The sequence below is a fragment of the Sclerotinia sclerotiorum genome, genomic scaffold (assembly GCF_000146945.2).
Source record: "Sclerotinia sclerotiorum 1980 UF-70 scaffold_10 genomic scaffold, whole genome shotgun sequence".
Lineage (NCBI taxonomy): Eukaryota > Fungi > Ascomycota > Leotiomycetes > Helotiales > Sclerotiniaceae > Sclerotinia > Sclerotinia sclerotiorum.
The window spans coordinates 1,329,347-1,353,082 of NW_001820826.1; the positions used below are offsets into that span (position 1 = coordinate 1,329,347).

A 23,736-nucleotide genomic window follows, 5' to 3' on the forward strand; every position below is an offset into this window, starting at 1 on the left:
TAATAGACCGGCGTAAAGAGATATGATTTAATTTCCAGAGTACTAAAGCCAAAAGGAAACGAGAAGCAACTGGTTGCAAAGTACAATACAATGAGTCATTTAACTGAGAGCCTTGAGTATAGCAACGCTAAAAACTTCCGCTATAAAAAGCTACACCTCATCATCATCTAGATTTATCTTGATTGTTCGCGGAATAGCTCTTAGAAATATAACCGGCACTTCTCCCACCATAGCTTTCCGACACATTGGACATCGTAATTGATCATATTTTTGCCTCTTATCCCACTTGATATGTTCTTGAATGCAATCATTACAGAACCAGTGCCCTAAATATAATAAGTCTAATATCACACGTCTCATTTTGAATTTTATCCTTACCACAGTTCAAACGTGGCTTTTCAGTGCCATAGAGATCGGCTAACGATTTGGAACATATCGCGCATTCGAGTCCCCAGGTCCTATACGCCGTTTGTACCTCTGTATTAAAGTGATCTTCCCTCGAACAGAAGACTCCAGCAACTTTAAATGACTTTTTAGGCGCTTCATTTGTATCTGGGCTCTTGTATATACAAGGAATGCAATCACCACAGAACATCTATAGATAATTATGATTAATTCTGAAATATACAAAGCAGCTGAGCATCTACCTACACAACCACAACCATCCAGGGTATATATCATATTCTCATTATCGTCCCCTTCCCCTAAAGCTTGTGGACAACCTGTACAATATATAGTATCTGTTGTCAAGTCGAGAGCTTGGAAATATCGACGGCGTTTGTACGGTTTAGTAAGTGAATCAGTATCGGGTTCCGAATCACACATCCTCGCGGACCAGCGGCGTTTGTGAATATTAGATTGTGGATTGAGGTCGACGTCGGAAGTAACAGATATCGAATGCACTGTAAAAAGATGCTCAATTAAGATTCAAGATAAAACGCATCCTCTGAATAGGAATTTATAATCATCTTAGCGATGATTCTCGGCTGTTTTCACCAATAAAAAAAAGCGGCTATCTTATTTAACCTATCCTCTATTTAGTCTTTATGCTTTTTAAGCACCTTATCCTTGGGAGGAGTAAAATTAACTTAAGATTTCCTTCATATAAACGGCAGAGAAAGAATTAGAGATGAAATTTTTTTATCTGTTTAATTTCATTATATCAATACAATCATTTAATATTATATAATATGAAGTCATTTATTATATATCATCTTCTCTTCATACATTGCTTGTATAGAGTTAACTCGTTGGGGACTACAATCAATGAATACCGGAGTGTTGCTTATTATGTTAATTGGTTAAGCCTTCCTACCTCATACAAACGCCGGGATATTAATTTACTTGTAGGGCTATCTATGGAAGACAATTCTTCCCACAAGAGTTGCCTGTCGCAAACCTCACACATGTGCTATATGCTTTTGCCAATATTGATCCAGAATCTGGAGCTGTGTAGGCAATTAAATCTTCACCGTATAATGGTCGCTAACCGATACTAGATATTTGTCGGATCTCTGGGCAGATATCAATGCACCGTTGCTAGGGGGTTCATCACAAAGCTCCAATGCTAATCTCTATGGCTGTCTTCAGCAGATGTATATCTTGAAGAAACAGAATAGGAATCTCAAGGTACTACTATCTATAGGAGGTTGGACATACTCTTCAAACTTTCCTGCAGCCGCATCTACTATTTCCAAAAGAGCTACATTTGCGTCATCCGTAGTTTCTCTAGTTCAAAATCTAGGTTTAGATGGCATTGATGTTGATTGGGAATATCCCTCGGATGATACTGAGGCAAATGATTTCGTATTACTGCTCCAAGAAGTTAGAGATGCTCTTGATAGATTTGGTGACTCGTTACAGAGCCCTTATCATTTTCTCCTTACTGTTGCAAGTCCAGCTAGTCCTGCTGTATGTCAAAATTGGAAACTATCGGAAATGGATCAGTATGTGGATTTCTGGAACTTCATGGCCTATGACTACTCTGGTCCTTGGAGCACTGTTTCCGCTCATCAAGCAAACCTATCTCCTTCCGGAAATGGATCCACTCCATTTAATACACAAACGGGCATCAGCTATTACATTGCTCACGGTATTACTTCAGCCAAGATTGTTCTAGGGATGCCTATATATGGAAGATCATTCGAGCAAACGAATGGATTGGATCAAAGCTTTCAAGGTGTCGGACAGGGAACATGGGCTTCTGGAGTCTATGATTATAAAGCATTACCTTTGGCAGGGGCTACGGAGGTATACGATAAAAAGATCGGCGCTAGTTATAGCTGGGATACTTCAAAAAGAGAAATTATCAGCTACGATAATCCTATGGTTGCTATTCAAAAAGCCCAATGGATTCAATCCATGAACCTTGGTGGCGCTATGTGGTGGGAAAGTAGTGCTGATGGACAAGGTTCCAGAAGTCTCATCGGGAGTGTTATGAGTGTTCTTGGAGGTCATATGCAAAACGTAACAAACCAGCTATCATTTCCAAACTCCACGTACGCCAATATTAGAAACGGTATGCCTGGATTTTCAAAGTTGCCGTTATTAAATATTACGAGCCCGAAAATCAGCACTTGCTATTCAACGAAAGCGTACACAAGTTCGGGCTCGGATATTCCACCCAGTCTTTTAGGCATCACTACTACCAGTTCACCTATGGAGGTCACAACCGCCGTTGGTTCATCTCAAGGAACCACAACCGCTGGTTCATCTAAAAAAACCACAGCCGTTGCTTCATCTAAAAAAACCACAGCCGTTGCTTCATCTCAAAAAACCACAGCCGTTGCTTCATCTCAAAAAACCACAGCCGTTGCTTCATCTCAAGGAACCACAACCGTCTCAGATAGTTCCTCTGTTACTAATGTCTGTTCACTTGTCAGCGATTGTTCTATCGTTACAACACTCTTTTCTTATTCAACATCAACACCTATAACTCTATCCGGAACAACTAGTACATCCTTTTCTATTTCAACAGACTCTGCAACACTTTGTATATGTAATAGTTGTTTTTTTGATGTTCGTACTGCTGTATCAGGTGCAAGTACTACTACTTATTGCGGTAATACTATATCGGTTCCTGCTGGTTTCACGAAGATTATCAACGGAAAATTACCTATCTCTACTACGACGACGACAATGCTACCAATACCAACTGCAGAAACTATCACTGCAATAACAACGACAACAATATTATCTCCAAAACGAAGATCTGGATGCAATCCAAATCTGGAATGTTACACGAGTAGCACTAGTATCGTAGGGCCTGGATACTCACCTACGGGTTTGATATGTACAACAGATACAAATAATGATCCAGTATGTATTGGGGATTTTATTTGTTTACATACACAGTCTTGCACAACCAACGGAGACTGTGCTCAAGGAGAAGCATGCATCTTTGATTGTTGTCCTTGTACTGCGAACGATTCCACATGCACATCTCGGCATTGCGCACAATTGAAAGCCGGATGCTTGGACTCAAACTAAAATTAGAATTAAGATGAAAGAAGAAAGTAGTAATGGTCGCAGTATCTTTAGAATAGCAAGATTGGCAGCCTTTAAAAGACCCCCGAAAATAACAAGAGTATGTTTTTGTTGACCTCCTGGGATCTTGGCAGCATATGCATATATATTGCATGATGCATATAAGGAGCAAACAAAACTCAACTTTTAATTCATTCTTTCCTTTTTGGTATACTGTTTGTTTGCTTTCAATATTTTGATTTCAAAGCACTTTTAATTCCGAAGGCTGAATACCTAACCTTATTCCTTCATTTTTTTTTGAATATATACTCGCAGCTTAACTGCTTAGCTAGAGAATCAATCAATTCAATCTGGTGCTCTTTCTGGTCTCAAGAAACCCAATAGTTTTATTATGCTTGACTATACTGTATAAATAGTCTGGTTATCTCTTCATTCAATCAGACCTTAATCTTTTTTCGATTTTTTGTCTTATTCACACAGATATATTGGTCCCTGATAGTGTATATATATTATACTATGAAAGATGGTTCGAGATTTGAATATAGACAACATTAGACTACTATCATTTAGGTACATAATAAGTGATTAAGTTGAATTTGACATGCTTTATATTCGTATATGATTTATGATCTACCCTTTGAAATCTGAATTGTCCATAAAGAAAACTAACCTTATACATGGTACAGAGAAGTCAAGTCTAGTCTTGAGAAATTCATTGGTATGCAGTACTCCTCCCAAGATAATCGTAGGTGAAATATAGAATCCTGTTTGAGGATAAAAGAAGATTGACTGATGTATTGACATTGGGTATCCTTCTACAATGTGAAGGGTAGCAAAGGTTTTTTCTCGAGGGATATCAGTGGAATTATTTGCCAAGGACTAGAAGAAACTGGGCAGCCAATCTTCCTTGGGGCTGTGCGTTCGCGTAGTAGAGAGAATCCCCGGCTAAAGTATCAAAAGGTAAGTCGTTATTTATTATTGCTAGTAATTATCATAATCTTAAACGTATACAATTATAAAACAATTGGTCAACTCTAGAGTCAAAACATAAAGATTTCTCTATCTCCTTCGGTGTCTTTGATATTTCTATAACAAAGAAATTTGTTGAAATGGATTGATTGATTGATTAAATTAACGTCTACACTGAGTTTATGACTATCTAAGACGGCTAGGAGCTTTGTAGGCTTCTAACAATAATAAATGGAGGGTGGCTGGCCTTATTCGACCGTAGCTAATACAGGTTGGGGAGATTGAAAGCCCCAATCTTCTAATGTTTGAATGGGGGAAGTGAAAACTAATACTAGGGAACCAAGCCCGCCTTACAGATACTCTCGTATTCAAATAAGAGGAATAACAAATGAAATGTAATGAAATTTGATATTGGGGTGATTGCCCAAATTGACCAAATTGACTAAATTGACCAAATTGACCATAATTGATCAATTCAATCACAATCTTCCGGTCCACCCCCTTCTTCTCCGCCTTCTTCCTCTTCTTCTTCATGCATTCTATTGAGATGCCATGATCTGGTGGCTATTCTCGTCGCCTCGATAAATTCGAGGGTTTTGATGATTCCTGCTTTGGTATGAAGCAGATATTTCATGGTAGGTCGGATTGTGGGGTTATCCTTATTGAGGGTTTTCCTTACCGTTTTGTATATAGGACAATTGAGTAGAAGATGATCAGGAGATTCCTTTCCCCCACATCTACAACTGTCATTAGAGGAGATTCCGAATCGTTTCAAATAAGATTTGAAGTATCCGTGTCCAATTTTGAGTTGGAACTGAGCACAGATTGTGCTTCTTTTGATGTTTCCTGGAACTCTGATTTTTGAGCTGATCTTCCAGGGGTAGTTTCTTGAATATGTTGACGATGGTTGATGAAAGTTGTTAGTGTTAAGGATGGCTATCCAGTTCTCTGATTTCATTCTTTTTATATCCATTCCAATAAAGGCATAACTGGTTTCGTGAGATGAGGATGGTATTTTGGTCGCCTCTTTTGCAAGAGAATCAGCTAGCTCATTTCCTTGTACAGATGTATGTCCGGGGACCCAATTGAGAGAGATTTCGGCTCCTTTATTTTGAATAGCTTCCGCAACTTTTATAGCTTTGATTAGGCATGATTGACCAGGTAAATCGGAGGGGGTTTTCAACCGGAATAATCCTGCTTGATTATCTGAGTATATCTTGAACTTGTTTCCTGGTTGGGCTATTGAATTTGCGTATTCGATCGCTTTAGTAACTCCTAGGAGCTCGCCATTATAGACAAGCTGATTCACACCTATATTGATAGTCTCTTGATGTGAAATTCGGCCATTTGGTAAGATAACCGCTATCCCGATCCCAATCCCTATTCCCTCTAAAGTGGATGAGGCATCGGTGTATATTGCAATGGTATTTTTGCACCTATATTTGAAAGCCAGATTGTGGATCATCGCAGCTTCTTCTTTTCCTAATTTGCTGATATTGACTTTATATGGAACTTCTTTCTTCCAAGGAGGAAAGTAGAAGTGATGGATTCCTTCTAAAGTGAGAGGATCGAAGTCTTTCTGAATTGAATTTTTGATCTTTTCGAGTTGAGTAGGTTTTAATTGCTTTCTTTGAGGGGTTGCAACTACATCTTGATTCTCCTTTTCTGTAGCCAGCTTTGTAGCTATTAAATTGACAGGATGAGAAGGGGAGATTTTCAATAATCTGAAGGCGTATTGTTTGATTCCAGCATTTAGCCTTACTTCTGGAGGGCACAATGCGGCTTCTATTTCCATTGGTTTTATTGGTGAGGTTTTGAATACTCCTAGGATTTTTCGAAGGGCGAGGTTTTGCAAGGATTGAAGGATTTTCTTGAATTGGTTTTGCCCTTTCCACCATAAAATTGAACCGTAGTCAGCTATACTGGTGACGCATGCCATATAGAGCTGTCTCATTGCCTTGGGACTAAGGCCTTTTTCAGAATTAGCAAGTCTAGCCATTCGGTAGAATGAGGTTTTAGCCTGGGTAAGAAGCCCTTCTCTATAGCCAGTCGAAATACTTCTTTTACCCATTGGTAGCAACTTTCTCAACTATTGTTGCTCTTCTGATCCTGCTATCGAGTATGATGCAAGTTGATATCAAAAACTAGCAATTACTACATTGTGTGATGGTGGCAGCTAGACATAGATGTGGGAAAGAAGGAAATTTTGAGACACAATCACTGGAACTAATGTAAATTTGGACGACCTCTGATCATATTTCAACTAATTGGAATAGACATAAGGATGAAATTGAATCTCGCAAGCCCTATCCTCATCCTTCTCCTTACCGCCACAAAACTCCTCGTTCTTATAACACTATCCTTACCACTTGTCTTTGGTTTTCTTCTACGCTTCCCTCTATCCCCATCGGAATCCTCGACTTTCTTTCCTCTCAATTTCGCCTGCCTTTTCTCTTCTTCCTTTTCCGCCTCTTTCCATGATTTTCTCCAGTGTTTTGCTGATCGTCAAATTTTTGCTGGTCGTCGGTTCCTTTCTGTTCTTGATTCACGGACTCTTGTATCCATTTTCCGGCATTATTCACTACACCTTGAGGATCTCCTCTATAAGAAACAAGGTACTCCAGTACCGCAGAATGGGTTATTTTTCCTTCTGGAATGAGCTGTCCAAATTCACTAGCAAGCTTGGAGATATCTTCCCTGTTGTAATGGGCCTCGGGAATCCACATAGCAATAATGAACATTGTTGCTGCCTGATCTTGAGTAATCCAAGTGAAATTGATCTTCCTATTGATTCGGCCTTCCCGGAGCAGCTCATGGGAGAATTCATCAAGCTCTTTCAGGTAGTTGGTCGTGATGATGCTGATATGTCCTTCGGGAGATGCGACACCATCAAGCAAGTTCAAGAAGGTAGATAGCGGGAATCCTTCTTCCTGCGAACCGTACTCTCGAAAAGTGCTGGGTCTGATGTCTTCATAAATGACCACAGAGCGCTTAGGAACCCCACGCAAAACTACCTTCAAATCCTCCGGGTCATATCTCTTCAAGTCGACGCTGCATACATTCAGATTGTAAGAAGTAGCCAAAGCTATCGCCAAACTACTTTTCCCCGTACCACATATCCCGTGGAAGAGATATGCCCGCTTGTGTTTGAGTCCTAGTTTTGCGAGGTATTCTTCCTCCTTTTCTGTATCTGAATAAAAGAGGTTGAATTCCCTATTGATTTCATCTTTTTGCATTTCATCCATCAATACATGCTCTAGGGAACGCGCTCGGACTGTTTCTATTTCTCTCCAACATGTTGCCGCTTTGAAACGACGGTTGAAGGGGTCTTCTGGCTCAAAAATATGCACAAACTTCGTTTCGGGGTTGATTTTGGCGAGACCAGTATTGTATAGAAATCTTCGTGTTCCCAGTTTTGGAAAGATTCCATAGCATTTTATAACCAAATTCTTCGCCTTGCCTGATTGACCATAAGACCCGGCGGTCTGCGAACCGCTTGTCGATTCAGCATGAAGTACCTGAAAAATCCAAAATTTGTATCGAAAGGTGTGGCTTCCATAGCCAAGGTGATAATTCAAGGTCGGATCCGTAGCGGTTCCAATCTTTCTAGATATTTTCTCATCCAGTATAGGAAGTTGTGATATTGTAGGAGTTCAACGGAATTCTCTTGGTGATCCATATGGAAACGAGGCCGAATAGCTTATCTCCCTTCATCAATACGACTTGTGCTATATAGTGGGTAGATGTAGAAAGCAGTAAAGCATGCAAGAAATATTATGATTTGATGTTTCGTTGCTGTCCAGTTCAAGGTATGTTTATGTATAAAGAGAGCTATATCAAGATATATATAAAACTCATGATATGATCTTAGTAAAAGGGCGGATATTGGACTTTGTAAAAGCCCAAAAGATTGATCCGACGTAGAGTTAGCCATGGTTGAGTTTGAGCTGGAAATACTTCTTGGAGTAAAAGTTCGATAGGTGCGAATATGAAGGTTTAAAGGTGTATAATGGTAAATAGTATCCTTGATACCCCTATGAAACGCTACGCTTCAAAATACAGCGGGGCCCTAGAGAGTTTTATGCTATAAGTTAATGATAACATCCTTCACAAGAACGCCAAGCATCAATATGTTACAATTATTCAGTCCTGTTTCAAGTGAATTTACATATCTCTCGATCCTACCGAAAATTGCCGAATCAAGGCTTCAAGAGTGCTGACGAGCAAACACTAAGACTCACTCAACATATGAATCTCCACTAGTCATATAGCATCCGCCTGCCGCTTGCCGAGTAGGCCATTGCGGATCATCACAGCCATATCCTGGAGGGTGATTCTTGTGGAACTCTCGCCTTTAGCGAACCATGTATCCATTCTAGGAGAATATACTTTAGTTTCCAACTACATCATCAATTATTACAGAATATTGTCAATACATACTATCCTAACATGACTTGATAATATTCACGATGATAAGAAATGATTAAATACACCATTTCCTTTGGCGATTTGGGATATTCACTAATCTGATGTTGATTCTTGCCACTTTCTCGCTTAATTCTACACAATGATAGTTCCCAAAAATAGTGAGATCCAAGATCTCCAGTTCAAGTACTGCTCAAATAGAACTAGTATTACAGTAAAGAAGATTAAATAATCTAATGAAGAAAATTTTAGAGCCTTTGATCATGCAGCGACCATTTTTATCCGACGTTGTTGCTTGGGACGTACTCTGCTTTGATGCTTGCGGAATGGCTTACCGATTTCTATTTAATATTTATCGCTATTCGCGTTATATTATTTTTTTCGGTGAATATCTCGGGATCTGCAGACCTGTATAATCTTCAAGTTTTGCTTCTTTAGTTGGCATACCAAGTATCAGTTATGTGCCAAGTTTATATAATGGATAGAAGTGAAATTGTCACAGCTGGGCCCTGTAGTGCAACCATCCAAAGTCTCCTGATTGCATTTTTTAGAGTGTGATCTCGTTGTGCTAAGAGCATGTCGACTTAGCTCCGGGCTGGAATGAGTTCCTTTATGGCTTTGTTAGTGCGTAGGGAACGGAAAGCCCCCATCGCGCATCCATAATATTGGTAATCCTCATTTATTGAATCTATTAAGCAAAAGACTAGGTGTAGCTACGGGCTTCTAACATTCCCTACGTTTATTTTCTCACATCTTCATCGTGTTATTGACTTGAAAGTCCCGGTCCTGTTTTTTCTAGGCTATATCCGTGGAGGATTCCTGCCTCCCTCGCACAATAGCGTTGCTCCTTCCGTTCTCTTTTCCCTTAATCAGATATCGCTGCCCTTCCAATCCGCTCAAAGACAGGGCAGTATTTCATATCTTTTACCTGTTGCATTCAAAATATCTTTGATATTTCATCAATCCATCTGATAACCTAGCGCAACATCACCATGCTAGTCAGACTCAAGTTGTCATCGAATGGCGCGGAATGCTATACCCGTGCAATCAAGCTGATTGGAAATGTCCAAGCACAGCATATTGATCCATTTGGGTCTACGATCAGCTTGACATTACCCGATTTCAAGAAACTCGATACAGTGGAGGACTTGATGATAATAATCCTCTTTCTCAGAACGCGAAATCACACCGAGCCAGACTGTGTAGCAAGAATCTTGGAATACACTATCTCCAACAAGCTTCGAGACAGATCTATCGTTGGTCGTATTGTTAAGGTCTACAATGAGAACAGGGAATTGCAAGAACTTAAGCTACTCGACTTCCTTCAAATATGGTCAAGCTTCCTCACCAATGAAGTGTCAAATTTATCACGAAGGCCATCATTTTCACCATCACTCTCACCATCACTCTCACCATTACTACCACCATCACGTCCACCATCACTTGAGCCATCACTTCCTCCTCCATCGCAACTAGGATTGGGTAAAAAGGCTACCCATTACGCCAAGGTTAACCTCTCTGTTCCACAGACATATACCAATGACGATAACAAGCATTCTCGCATCGCTATCAGTCTTCTACGGAGTGACTTGAACTGATTCTCTCACTACTATAAGTGCGGATATGTTGTCTCGATATTGCTGTGTCGCTACAGCTACAGCGTTGATAGTAGTAGTACACAGAGATCGATCTCATCACATCAGCGCTAAGGTATTGCACGATATACTCTCGACAGATGCGCCTTCCTTACAGTTTGCAACATGGAGTTAGAAAAGCACAAAAATACAATTAAAGGACAATTATTGGTCAACAAGATACAAGAGACAATTTCAAGCTTCGCCGACGATGTAAAAGAGTTGGAGGAACAAGTCACTTCGACAGACCTTAATTTAATTAATATTGTATCTTTCTTCAACAAGAATGTGGTCTACTCTGAATCTTTCAATTGCAATGTTAGAGCTGCTGCTGGGAAGTTGAGGGGCGTTTGGGCAGGGCTAGGTGGTTCGGTATTTTTGGATATTAAAGGAGATAGGTTTTCGTACGGATTCTGGCTCCGCATATGTGATTTTGGTATTGGTTGGAATCTTGAATATCGGGGCTCCAATATGGGACGAGTTCTTGAAATGCACTAAGAGTTGTGGGTGAAAGGTATGAAGGTTAAAGGATCTTGTTCATCTGGAATCATTCAACATTGATCCAGAATTTATGATCGAGGCTCAACCCTGGAAGTTTTGGCTTATGTTCAATTAGGATATAATACAAGTTATTTGTTGTTAGTTATTAATTATTTCCATAATATTGTTACAAGGTTTTTTGATCATCTAAGCAATTGGGGAAGAGGCAATATCAGTACTTGGTAAACTTAATGCTAATACAAGAGCTTTAAGGCCCTCTACCTGTGCGAAATTAGAGAAATTCTACAGAGGTCTTCACACATACTTTTGGATTATTCTAGGGCAAAAGACGGAGTAACTGAATAAAGACCAAAAAAACGATAACAAAGCAGCAGCCTCTCCATGTTTCAAATTCAAAACTACTCACCACTTTCTCAGAAAAAATGTTCTAGCGTTATACTGTGGCATGGTAGTATTTCAAAGAGCATACAGTAAGCTAGTAAATCGATTGGGAAGAAAACAAAAAGAAGCTAGAAATTCGAACTCAAATTTTTACACACTCTAGCCTTTGTATCACAAATATTCGGGATTCAAAGATATTTTACACACTGATATGAATCAATATGCGCTAACTATACTACCCTGGAAAAAGAATCTTAGGTTTATTTGATCAAGACTCGCTAGTGATGGAAGTAGTATACGGTGTAATCCCTAGGCCCCCAACTATATTGAAACGTAATGCATTTTTCGACACATATAGAGTGTATGGTATCGAATTATATACCACTGACGATCTTAAGTATGCTATAGAATATTGTATATTTCTAAAAATATAAGGAAATACTGGAATTTAATGGATTCCTTCCGAAATGGCAAGGTACTGCGGAAAGGAATTAAATAAATTCCAACAAATTCCAGTGTTTCAGCATGTGGGAAGTCGTATGAAATAAGGAAAACATGCACTACAGTATATATTACCACATTTTATACATACTGGTCGATATCAGCCATTATAATACTATTTCACACTACTCTTATCCTTGAGACTTGCATATACATACACTTTTACAGCCATCCAATCGGAGTCTCACCACACCACATCTAAAGCTGGAGAAACTTCTCCTGCATCAGTAAGCAGTGCTATGTGACATGATACCCATCAATCATATCATTCTGCCCATCCAATCTCAGCAGCTAGACTTTGTCTTTCCTTGATCATTGCTTAGCTTCGTATCAGCTCTACAGCATTAACATTAAGGAAGCTGTGACCAAGATTGCTTCAAAGAATGGTCGGCGATTAGCCAAATGCAATCCTGCTCGAGATGGCATCGGCAAGATGGTCAAAAGCGTAGAGATACCGTTCAAGAGGCTCTCCTCGCATTAATATATTCGTTCACTTTCCTCTTGATTGGACTTTCATTTACTATTACATTAACATCTAGGTCTAATAATGTATGAGATCAAAGTCATTTAGATCTTTATATGATGCTACGTTATAGTGGCTTCGCGGTACTGATCCGAGAAAGATCCCACAAAAAGTTTTCCATCTTAGTTCCAGAACTTCTGCAATATAGTAAAGTAGAGCATATTTTTAATAAAGCCCTCGTATTAATCTTTCTTGGCATACCGAAAGAAATGTCATGGCAGGGTACCCTCACCTCACTACACACGCTTTAGTATATATCAAGCCAGATACTTCAATACACTATTCACTACAATGGCGAGTTGTAATTCTTTGATCAGTAATGAAGATCCTATGATAACTAAGTTGCCAGTGAGAATAAGTCTAGCTCCTACACCTACATCGTCCCCAATTTATCCTCGGAGCTTTCCTTCGTTGTCAAAACTCCCACTTATAATTCGACAGCGAGTTCGTTGATTTGAAACGGACTTTCCACGAATGATGGTAACTACTCCACCATCACTCTACCAATTGGAAGATTGCCAAGATCTTAATGGAAACATATCAATCTGCAAATTACTAAGCTCCGGGAAATCAAATCAAAGGACTAGCTCGAACGGGCCCTCCTATTTTACATGATAGGGAAAGCTCAAGGTACCTATCAGCTCTTGTTTCTCGATAACAACGGGGCGAAGCAATGCATGCATCAATTGTGATTGTGATACGATATTTCTTAGCACACTATAGGCTCCAAGTTGAAACATGGTATATGATGGGGCAGAATTATATTACTGCAGAGTATATTATCGACCTTCAACTTACACGAATTTGGGATCGTGATAATACAATGAGAAAGGCTGTCCAACTCTTGTTTAACAAAGAAAGGTGAAGAACCTTGCGATTGATTATGCACATCTCTATTATTAGATCATTGACACCTTCGGGGAATTCATCGACTATGTATATTCGCAACGCTGTTCATAATTGGGCGAAGCTGCAGGAGGATGGGTCGATACTAGGGATGCCACAATATTCAATGATAGGTCAAGTCTACTCAGCTCCCTCAATAAAGTTCTGTACACTCGACATGAAGGGAAAGAAAAGGGATCCTTACATCTCAAGTACTACAAGTTCAGACCTGTTGGAGTATTTAATCAGTATTTTTCAATTTTACAGCTAAGGGGGGAGGCTTGTAAAAAAAAAAGTGCGGATGATAATTTTCACAAGAGATCATTGTTAAACCATCCTTTAGTATTCTAGTAGGCAATCAACAATATAGTTCCAATCTTTGATCAGTAAGTTTAATGAAAACCATATGATTATATTATTTCTCCTATGGCCAACCGAGCAGAATAAAATTATGTGTCACGTTGCCGAGCAGAAAACCCTGCTCAATTCCGACATTAGTCCATTACGGAAGATGAGATGGTCCAAACCACCATCCCCGAGACGCGCATTACAACCTACACTTGATGTTCCTGTATATGGTACCATTATCATGGCATTAAAAACGAGAGGAGGAACCGAATAGACGAAAATGAGACTTACGGAAGCGCGACCCAAGTTTCAAGAATTGATGGATCGGACCGGGTTGAGTATAAGTTTATACCGCGCTAACAGATACTTACTTATCGACAATGATCGCCGACAAAAAGTGTAATTTCAGCCAGATTGATTGGATAAGCATAATCAACGTAGTCTGATATCCCCTGATATATCAGACGAGATCGTCCATATGATGTTGAAATGTAGGAGATTCATGGGTTGTCAGGTAAAAACGTTTATTCCGCAGCTGCCAAAAGAAGGGGGTCTTAATTGTCTAAGAAGCTAGATGACGTAACAACATAGCAGAGTGGTTGTACTATGTTAGATGTATACTTAAAGGATATATCCCTGTAAATACAGAGTTTTATATGAGTCTATCAAGTCTGCTTGTTGATTAGGTCAAAGCGGGGCGACAAGGTTATACAGTATTATATTTTCTTCATAAGCAGAAGCTTCGTGCTTAACTCTGGCATAGTTCACTAGGGATCAACAATTACCAACTCATTTCTCACATCCGTCTACTTTTCTCCATTTTCGTTTTCTGATTCATCAACAACATGTGTGAGAATACCGAATTGACATCGCATCAATGTTTAAGAGACATTCGCGAATACGATCCTAATGAATATCATATGGAAACTCTCCTCCACTTTGACTTCGATGCTTGGGAAGCGAAAATACGACGGTTATTGCAAATTCCTCAAACACTTATATGTTATCAAGAAGTAGACCCGCAATCAGCAATCATTCTCATCTGTCTGCAGCTTGAAAACAAAAATGCCGATAATATCCACAAAGGAATTTTACGGCGACTTCTTTGCTTTGCACTGCTTTCCTATCGGGAATTTCATGAGCAACATTATCAAGCGGGTGTTCTCGCACATATGATGCCTTCGAACATAATAAAAAATACCACAATAAACAGAACAGAGCTTGAAACTAAGATTTCGGTCCTTCTCGATGCAGGCGTGAGATACAAACTCATAGCACAAGTGTTAGGTTTTGGAAGCTTGTTTCTCCTCGGAAACTCTGTCGCAAGAAAAATGTGAGTATACCAATCCTATCCAGGTTTGGAAGACAACTCTGATCATTGTATAGCTGGGAAGGATGGTTACCATTAGAAGGTCCACATTTCGAGATTGTGATGGAACATTTGAAAGAAAAAGATACAATTCCTATGGGAAAACTGTACGAGAAAATTGCCGAGAGAATAAACAGCAGCATTCAAAATTGTAAGTGAAAAAAAGACGTGCGAAACATTCGCTAACATTTCAGTGGTGCCAAATTCCCGATCCATATTGTCTCCAAAACGGAAGTCAGATCACCATTTGAACGGGACAAATAAGAGGAACAAGAATCTAACTACAATGAATTTTGTGTATGATAAGGGAGATGGTGTCAAAGCCCAGCCGAACGCCGCGGATTTCCCGAATCATATTGCAAACTTCGCAGATCAAATCCACTATCCTGTAATCGATCAATTCCAAGATGAGGCCGCGGTAACACTACCTGCTTCCAGTATATCCTGTGTATTGAAGACAAAGTTGAACGGAGAAGACTATAGTGTAGAGTCTACGCTAGAAAAGCAATGGCCGTCAACTAAAGATACTTGCTCATCAATTTCTGGAATTGATTCAAACCCCTTTCAACTATCAAAGGGAATTTCACATAAGCGAGAAAGTGTTATTTTCGGCCCTATCTATAGCATGAAACATAATATCGACGAGCGACAGACTTATGACGCGAAGGAAGGGAAATACCCTGAGATGGACAAGCTAAAGTATTACCTTGGAACCCGCCTTTTGGAAGGTATAGATGAATCCAGAATGAGAAAAAAGGAAAAAGCAGGTTCGATTCTCAGATTTTCCAAAACTGTGAGCTTGTTCGTTCCTATTATCGAAGGCAAGGACTTTACCTTGAAGGTCACGCTCTCTAAATCGTTCGGAAAAACGGTTTTGCAAGTAATAAATGTGGCACAAGATTTGCACAAACTGCTCGGTGCTTTTATTTTCAAAGCTATGAATGATAGCAAGACGATGTTCCAAGCGAAGCGGGAGGGAATACCAGGGTTCAAGAGCGCTGTCACTGTGTCTTTCGAGGATGATGATCATCATGAAAGTGATTGTGAGGTGGCAATAACGTTGAATTATTTGCTGGCCTATGAAATTTTTGTACATGTGTTTATGAGTTCTTAGTCGTCTCAGTTGGCACTGGCTCTTACCAATCTGAAATTTGTGTTTTCTACCTCTATATTGTCCCATGCATCAAGAGTAAGGTTCGCTTCGCTTGAATCTGTCAAGATAGTTCTTGTCATCGTCTTCTTGCCCCTTATAACTATTTTGCCATCTCCTTTTGTCCATGATATAACCCGGAAATAGTCGACTGCCTCAAAAGTGTGATTACCTGGGATATACTCGTAATCCCCGTTCGTGGTTTGTTCGGCCTGTGATGTCTTTCTTAGAATGCGCAAAAATCTGGATGACTCAAGCAACCCACCTCAGGCATTGTATCAAGAACTGATGATTTTGATTGAAGAATCTGTCGCGAATTTCTCAAATTTTATACTATTCTTTGCTCGATATAAGGATAGATGCACGATTGCAAGAATACTAGAGGGTCTGCTAGGTTAAATCCGCTTGCTACAGCTGTTAGTTAGCTAGATTGATAGGTATTCACAAATGATCATACATTACTTCGGGTAATCTTCTTATTGATATTAAGTCAATGATAAAGTCTCGAAGCTCGAAGTATAAACAGATGCTTGATATGATGTGAAAATGCCGAGTTCAACAAGCGAAGGATGATGAACTTTGTGTACAATGAGGAAAGTGTAATATAAATCTTTGAAGCTTGGTTCTGAATTGTGATTAAAAAGGTTGGGAGAAGGGTAAAGAGATTGAGGGAGTTGAGATTGTAAGCTGAGGAAAGCGAGAAATTTGATAGCGGGGGAGCGGGAGTGATTGTTATGAATTGATGAAAGCCTCGTAAACAAAGTCATATTTTAAGCCATGATTCACTGTACTACGTATGTATGGGTAGAACTATAATGTTGTGTTACGATAATAATTGGGCACATGATATTAATCGTATGTTATACATTTAGGCTATAGGTTATTCAGAAATTATAAGTTTGTATCAACACCAAAATCACCATTCATAGGTAAATCTTCAGGTCATAAGTAATAAATCCACAATCAGTGTAATCAGAACCACGCTTTGTATCAAATTCATAAACTCCCATATGCAAAAGCATTGTGTCTCTTCTAATACTTTCGCAGAGCATTTGCTTTTCCTTAGGCTCTTGAAATCTTCAAAGCATTTCCCTTAAAGCATTCGAGGTTCTCTCCTCAAGACCAAAAGTTGAAAGACTTTTTATATCTATGATAAAATATAGTGTTGATAGATGTTACGAGGTTTGCGATCTAGATCACGTGGAAGTGGCCTGGATCCTCGAAGGGTTTATAACTAGGCGTCAAGCAGGGGCTTAAGGTAATATCAATGGTTGCAATTCATAACTAATAGTAGAGTATACTAAATGATTGATCTTGAGCACGAAGCTCTATACAAAGTAAATCCATCTTAATTATATAGACCTTCGTGTTCTAAAAGTCGATCGACTCTTGAAGGGCCGGTCGATTCTCAGGGCCGATCGATTCCTACGAAGTCGGTCGGCTTTCGGATCAGATGACACTTGTCACATGATCCTGTTAACTAATTGGTCACCTGATGCGGGTTATGTTACGCCGTCGTAACAATAGATGCGGTATAGAATTCTGTAGCTACAATAATCTGGCCAATTAGTGAAGCTATCAGAGCGAGCTTAATATTTATCGGCTGAAGTAAAACCAGATGCCAAGATATCAAAAACCGTGAAGATCATACGACCTACCCCGCTTTTGGATAGAACGCCAAGCACTCCATCTTTAACTCAAACCATTTCTGGTAACAGTTTGAAGATCCCCGAAAGCCCTATAACCTTGAAAATTCAGACTGAGTAGTTTGCAGTCTGTAAATTAATAATATAGGAGAAACCGAATGTTATCAGAAAGCGAATTGTCCCCCTCGCTTTTCAATATCAAAACCTTGTATTTGATATTATAAGATTGAAATGGGAGATTCGCTTTCTGTTACGTGACAGTTGTTACCCACTAGTGGCTCACGTGCACTAGCCCTGTATATAAAGACCTTCTTACTTAGAATCTTCTTAGTTCTTTAGTTTTAGATTCTAAGTAATTGAATTGACTCCGTTTACGACTTTTCCGTCACACTTTCCCTAACAACGAAGTAGTCGGCCTTTCAAGTAGCCGACTATTACAAAGGAGAAAAAGTTCCAAGTCTCCAATTCTGATAGGGGTGAAATATATAAAGGATTTCGGTAATATCAGACCTTGTTTAATTGGGTAATCTTGACATTCCACTGCCATTTCAGACGTTCTCTGTGACGCCTCCCACCTCCGGGTCACGTGGCATGCCTCGTTTGTATTTAATCAAAAACTCTCTAGTCTTGTTTTCCTTCTTCTTTTCTCCTTAGCTTAGTATTTTCTAATACAAGATACTTTACTCAGTATTCTTGAGTGTGACAAGTCGAGATAGAGAAAGTGAAACTAAATTTAATATTAAAGACATTTGTAATTGAATATATTATATTATAATAGACCTCCTTAGCGCTCCCACAAATAAATTTTGTTTTTTTTGAAACATTACAAGGGAGAGTTACAAAGGAAGGGTTTTACAAAGGAAACAGTAGCTTTATCTGGCAATTTATTAGCGTTCGGGGTTGTCGTTGTCCCCAGGGGGTTCGTAGTCTGATATGGGGCCCTCAGGGCCGGGGAGAGGGTATTGTCGAGGGCATATGTCAGTGAAAAAGCCATTGGCTTTCGTCCATCTTGCCAGCACCTCCGCTCCTTCGTATGTGCCGCAGAGGTATGGTATTAGATCAGCCGGTTTACCTTTCGGCCGGGGGTGTTTTCTCTTGGCTATGTGACAAAAGAAGAAGTGGAGTGGGGATTTTCGGGCTCCGCATCTGCAGATTAGGTGGGCGTCTTGATGGTGGAATCGTTCGTGGTAAGCTGCAAAATCGCCATGTCCTGAGCGGATCGCTAATAGTTGTCCTAGAAAGCTCCTCGGTAGGGAGAGTTCCTTGGGGTTTTTTGGTGATGTGAGTATCTCCAGTTCTTTGTATGATTGGGGGATCACCGTCGACCATAGTTTGTTGATTGCTTTTTGCCTGAGGCCTTTGGTCTCTCTTCTGAGTCCCGCATATGAGTAGGCTCCTTTGGGTTGTGGAAGGGCTGCGCCTGCCTTGGCTGCTTTGTTTGCGGCTTCGTTCCCTGCTACATCCTTGTGCCCGGGGACCCATCGAATGCGGACCGTGCCATTGGGCCAGCTTGATGCTAGCTGGCGGAAGGTCGTGAAGGTCTCCTGGGAGGATCCAGTGGAGTTTGAGAGCAGTCTAACCGCCACTTCGATGTTGTCTAGGCAAATCTATATATCCATTGCTATTCTCGCCTCTATCGAGGTTATTGCTGCTCTGAGGCCCTCGAGTGCTGCTACTGCTTCAGCATCGTATACCTCCTCATACGATTATTATGTTACGATCACGGATCTTACAATAACCGATTGTGTGCTTACGAGATGCGATTCGATCAATTTAGTATGGGATTAAGGTGGTGTGGGGATCCGATGTGCGCAGGCCTTGTTAAGCTACGATCCATTTCAGTAAATAACTACAGAACCCTATGATCGAAGGAGCTTTGGAGGTTCGAAGGCTCCTATAGCTCCAATGGAGCCTGGAGATTCGAAAAACTCCAATAGCTCCTAGATACGAGGATCTATATAGCTAGAAGATTATTCCTTTTGTAGAGCTTCGTGCTCAAGATCAATCATTTGGTATACTCTACTATTAGTTACGAATTGCATATCATTATTGTCATTACTTAAGTCCTTGCTTGACACCTAGTTATAAACCACCTCGAGAGCCTAGAGTACTTCCACGTGATCTAGACGGCAAACCTCGTAACATATTACTTCTATTGCCTAAAAGTGACGCCACTTCTGAGAAGTGGTTAATCGGGCTCATATAGTCATTCTTCAGGTCAACAACTTCTGTCAATGTAAGGCCGCGCTTTTATGACTTTTAGATGAATAGAACGAGTATCATTTTTAATTTGATTATCTACAATGAGAAAGACTAAACTTCGACGATGTATCTATATAAACTGCAACAAGTAACATGAATTTTATAGTGAAAATAAGTGAGCCAAACAGAATACTGAAGTAAGATAATTATATCAGTTCTTCTTTATCAAGGAAAAAAAACCAAATAAACAGGAGATATAATGAAAGAAAGGAAAGGGAGGAAAGAGGGAAGGAAAGGAAGACATAAGAAAGAGGAACTTCTCATCCGATTTAACCGGAAGTTTGATTTTTTATGCTCATAATTTGGAACTCTTGCTGTATCTGCATCATCATCTGAGCCACCGCTTTAGCTACTTCTTTTGATACTGTTTCGGTCATCAAACGGTTTCTTTCCTCGTCATTTTGTTGAGAATCTTGCTTCAATTTCTCTACTGTTTGTGTCAGAGTTTCTATTTCATTCGGGGTTTCGGATCGTGCTATTCGATTTCGTCCCTTGTTGATTTTAGATGTATGGTTTTCCTCGGATTCGGAATCGGATTGCTCTTGCTCCCGTAGAGATCTACCACCACGGATTGCCTTCCGTGTTGGTTTCCAATCCATGCATTTGGGCCAAGGTGGTTCTTTTACTTCAATATCATACTGGTTGTAATGTTGTTGAATCAATTGATCGGCGGTATCGTGGCCTAAGATTGTTCGAAGAGTTGTTCGGGTCATGAAATATTCCTTAGTAGCCCGTCCATCTTTGAATTTACCACGAACATATGTGGGAGGAAGCCTTTTATAACTTAGGGTTCCATACTCTTGAGCTGTAACTCCTGTAATAACCTGAAATTTTCTCCTATATTCCCCCTTTTTATTTTTAGATATCTCCAAAAGTTCTACTTGTTCTTCCTCAGGGAGATCATACAAATAACTTCGTGCTGCTTCAAAGCCAATATCGGCTTCAGTCCGGAGCTCAATATCAAATATTGATTGGTTTTTCTGATTCTGCAAATAAACCTCCACAAAGAATTTGCATTCAGTAATGATCGATGTATCAGTGTAGCCACTGTAAACGGTCTTAGGCAACTTGCCAACTATCTTTTCACCATCTGTTGTGAACCCGGGTTTCAATGGTTTGATCTCTTGGCTCTGTGAACCTTGACTTCCAGATGATCCGTTAGTACCCGCATCCTTTCCGGCGCCACTAGATTTTCCCTTTTTTTTTGATTGATCCTGATCTTTCACAGATTCATTGGGGATATTTGAAGGAGCTGGATCTTTGAATGAATAAAAATTCCATTCAAGTGGATATCCTTCTTCTTTATTGACACGCTTGATATTATTGCTGTAATAGACAATAAACTCAAAGGCAGGAAGATCGGACTTGTTCTTGGTCCAAATTTCTACATATTTCTTTGCCATTTCACTGTTGGACAGATGGACTGTTGTGATATCAAAAGTGTGCCGGGTTTTTTCCACTTTTTTTGATTCGTTGTGAGCTTTAATTTTTTCGTTGAACTCCTTTTGCTTGGTTTTGATATCTTCGAACTCCTTTGATTCCGAGAATTGGATCTCCTTTTCTCCTGTTGGATTCCGATTAAAAGTCTGACCCTTTTTCAAAACCTGCTGGACCCATGTTGTTGCTTCAGCATAAACGCTTTTGATATATTCATCTGGTGGATCTTGGGATCCTTCATCTTCACCTTCATCTTCATCTTCATCTCCATCATCTGAATCTGAGTCTGAATCCAAATCAGAATCGTCGTCCCAAGCATTGGGCGCAAAGTCTGGATTGTTTCTATCTTCCTCTGCCTGAGGAGCTGTGTAAACACCTTCAGTATCAAACTTAGCCCTCCTGGATGGATCCAGTAGCACTTCACGGGCATTGTTAATTCCTTCAAAGATGATTAATATTCTATTTGATACACTCATTAGTTATAGGTACTTACTCGCTTGAGCTATAGTAGCCCGAATTTTGAATTTTTCGAGGACTCTGTCAGGATGAACAAGTTTGGAGATTTTGTTAAAGTTCTTTTTAATGGTCACTGGTGAATCATATTTAGTTGAATTCGCTATTCCGTAAAGATCATTGGGTGCGGAGTTAAGAATTTTTCTTATCGCTCGACGGAGACCTTTTGCAGGTTTTTTGAGGGGCTCTTCATTTGTAGGCTTTTCTATAGGCTCAGATGGAACTTTTGGTGAGAGTGGGGATGCTGATGGGACTTTTGGTGAGAGCGGAGATACTGGACTTGCATGCTCTAGGGAATTCTGCGAAGGGTCCAAATTGGGATGAGTTACAGAACTATTTTGGTCGAGTTCCATAGGGTCATCTTCGACTCGCGCCTGGTTTAAAAGAACAGACATGTTGCCAACCTTTGAAACAAAGTTGCTGTTGTAGTCTTAGAAATGTGTCAATGAGATTGATTATATATTGTTTTTATTGGTTATAGGAAAGCGTGGGCTCTTAATTAGGCATTCTACAGATGTACTTAAAACCGCAGAATCTTTTATAATCGCTACCACTAAATGGTATATGCTTAAATAATTCTTGATTCCTTTTCGATATAAGTATACTGCTAAGATATTAATCAAAGTCTGAAAGCTTTTAGTAATAAATCTATCATCTAAATTTACGATACAATGGAAACAATACTCAATCTCGAAACTCTTATCGCTACTTCACCTATTATTTCAACATTTACTTCAATCGGATTGTCAACAGAGACAATTTCACCTTCTATAGCGGTGGGCACCTCGTTGATAATCGATCATAGCCCTGTCCCTATACCATCAATCCTAAACACGACGAGCTTGTCGAGCTCTCTAGGCTCATTACCTCATTATGAGTACACTATCACTTTCCTTGTAATGTTTGTTCGAGCTTGGCATTTAGGTGTTCCGATTTTTAGACCTATTTAAGCTAGTATTGATTGGAATTGTATGAGAGATATAAAAGGGAGAGAGTCACATAAACAATAGAATAGATTTCAAACTAGGATATATTGATGTTTCATATTTTCTAGCTTGAATATTCCCCAGAAAGATATTCCTAAAATTCTTAACAAAAGGTTGCTACGTCACTTGTTAAATGGCCTCCTCATCTTCTTCTGGTAAAGTTCCTAAAGTATCTTGGAACTTCTTCCCTGCAAAAGAGACACGATGCTGTGAATGGTAGAAAGGGTGTAAATGATATGGCTGAGGGGTTGCATCTTTAATGATGCTCTCCGGACTGGCAAGATGAATGACGATTTGGGGCGCTTTAGTAAAATTTCCATGATTGATGTGATATACAAGGGGTTGGTGGTTACTGTTGAGACTACTTCTAACTTGGGGCTTGTTTGTTGAATGAGTGGTCATTCGAGGAGCTTCATCGGGAGCGTCGCTATCCTTGGGTTTCGATGATTCAGAGATACAACAGAGAGAAGCGCGATGCATAGTTCCTTAGCTTCTTGTTAGAGATTTTAATCAAAAGCAGTATTGAACTTACCAATCATTCCAAGGTTGTGCACAATCTTGAACAAATTATTCGTACGAGGGATGCAGTGACTTTTAAGTCTTTACATACAAGTGAATATGTTGAAGTATCAAGTATGATGCATTGCACTTTGTATATTGTATGTATATATATGTATGTGTGTGTGTATGTATGCTAGACTAAACTACAATAAACTTAAA

At 39.7% G+C, this 23,736-nt stretch overlaps 10 protein-coding genes across 10 annotated transcripts; 6 read left to right on the top strand and 4 right to left on the bottom strand.

Moving 5' to 3' along the window:
- Positions 1 to 607: 607 nt before the first annotated feature.
- On the top strand, positions 608 to 4,187 carry SS1G_08020 (hypothetical protein; the record flags this gene model as incomplete). Its single annotated transcript, XM_001591344.1, has 5 exons — positions 608 to 780; positions 1,351 to 1,450; positions 1,591 to 3,318; positions 3,815 to 3,892; positions 4,173 to 4,187. 5 exons carry the CDS (start codon positions 608 to 610, stop codon positions 4,185 to 4,187), a joined length of 2,094 nt encoding a protein of 697 aa, XP_001591394.1.
- A 743-nt stretch (positions 4,188 to 4,930) lies between these two features.
- Positions 4,931 to 6,394, bottom strand: SS1G_08021 (hypothetical protein; the record flags this gene model as incomplete). Its single annotated transcript, XM_001591345.1, has 1 exon — positions 4,931 to 6,394. The coding sequence occupies one exon, from the start codon at positions 6,392 to 6,394 to the stop codon at positions 4,931 to 4,933; it is 1,464 nt and encodes a 487-aa protein (XP_001591395.1).
- A 493-nt stretch (positions 6,395 to 6,887) lies between these two features.
- Positions 6,888 to 7,700, bottom strand: SS1G_08022 (hypothetical protein; the record flags this gene model as incomplete). The annotated part of the gene is made up of 1 exon (XM_001591346.1): positions 6,888 to 7,700. One exon carries the CDS (start codon positions 7,698 to 7,700, stop codon positions 6,888 to 6,890), a length of 813 nt encoding a protein of 270 aa, XP_001591396.1.
- A 2,172-nt stretch (positions 7,701 to 9,872) lies between these two features.
- SS1G_08023 (predicted protein) lies at positions 9,873 to 11,290 on the top strand (the record flags this gene model as incomplete). Its single annotated transcript, XM_001591347.1, has 3 exons — positions 9,873 to 10,464; positions 10,651 to 10,956; positions 11,268 to 11,290. 3 exons carry the CDS (start codon positions 9,873 to 9,875, stop codon positions 11,288 to 11,290), a joined length of 921 nt encoding a protein of 306 aa, XP_001591397.1.
- Positions 11,291 to 11,863: 573 nt separating this feature from the next.
- On the top strand, positions 11,864 to 12,378 carry SS1G_08024 (predicted protein; the record flags this gene model as incomplete). Its single annotated transcript, XM_001591348.1, has 3 exons — positions 11,864 to 11,933; positions 12,066 to 12,124; positions 12,232 to 12,378. The coding sequence occupies 3 exons, from the start codon at positions 11,864 to 11,866 to the stop codon at positions 12,376 to 12,378; spliced, it is 276 nt and encodes a 91-aa protein (XP_001591398.1).
- Positions 12,379 to 13,756: 1,378 nt separating this feature from the next.
- SS1G_08025 (predicted protein) lies at positions 13,757 to 13,927 on the top strand (the record flags this gene model as incomplete). Its single annotated transcript, XM_001591349.1, has 1 exon — positions 13,757 to 13,927. The coding sequence occupies one exon, from the start codon at positions 13,757 to 13,759 to the stop codon at positions 13,925 to 13,927; it is 171 nt and encodes a 56-aa protein (XP_001591399.1).
- A 571-nt stretch (positions 13,928 to 14,498) lies between these two features.
- Positions 14,499 to 16,136, top strand: SS1G_08026 (predicted protein; the record flags this gene model as incomplete). Its single annotated transcript, XM_001591350.1, has 4 exons — positions 14,499 to 14,502; positions 14,908 to 14,986; positions 15,040 to 15,173; positions 15,217 to 16,136. 4 exons carry the CDS (start codon positions 14,499 to 14,501, stop codon positions 16,134 to 16,136), a joined length of 1,137 nt encoding a protein of 378 aa, XP_001591400.1.
- A 2,657-nt stretch (positions 16,137 to 18,793) lies between these two features.
- SS1G_08027 (hypothetical protein) lies at positions 18,794 to 19,606 on the top strand (the record flags this gene model as incomplete). Its single annotated transcript, XM_001591351.1, has 3 exons — positions 18,794 to 18,864; positions 19,057 to 19,206; positions 19,420 to 19,606. The coding sequence occupies 3 exons, from the start codon at positions 18,794 to 18,796 to the stop codon at positions 19,604 to 19,606; spliced, it is 408 nt and encodes a 135-aa protein (XP_001591401.1).
- Positions 19,607 to 20,349: 743 nt separating this feature from the next.
- SS1G_08028 (predicted protein) lies at positions 20,350 to 22,425 on the bottom strand (the record flags this gene model as incomplete). The annotated part of the gene is made up of 2 exons (XM_001591352.1): positions 20,350 to 21,935; positions 22,011 to 22,425. 2 exons carry the CDS (start codon positions 22,423 to 22,425, stop codon positions 20,350 to 20,352), a joined length of 2,001 nt encoding a protein of 666 aa, XP_001591402.1.
- A 720-nt stretch (positions 22,426 to 23,145) lies between these two features.
- SS1G_08029 (predicted protein) lies at positions 23,146 to 23,555 on the bottom strand (the record flags this gene model as incomplete). Its single annotated transcript, XM_001591353.1, has 2 exons — positions 23,146 to 23,501; positions 23,549 to 23,555. 2 exons carry the CDS (start codon positions 23,553 to 23,555, stop codon positions 23,146 to 23,148), a joined length of 363 nt encoding a protein of 120 aa, XP_001591403.1.
- Positions 23,556 to 23,736: the final 181 nt, after the last annotated feature.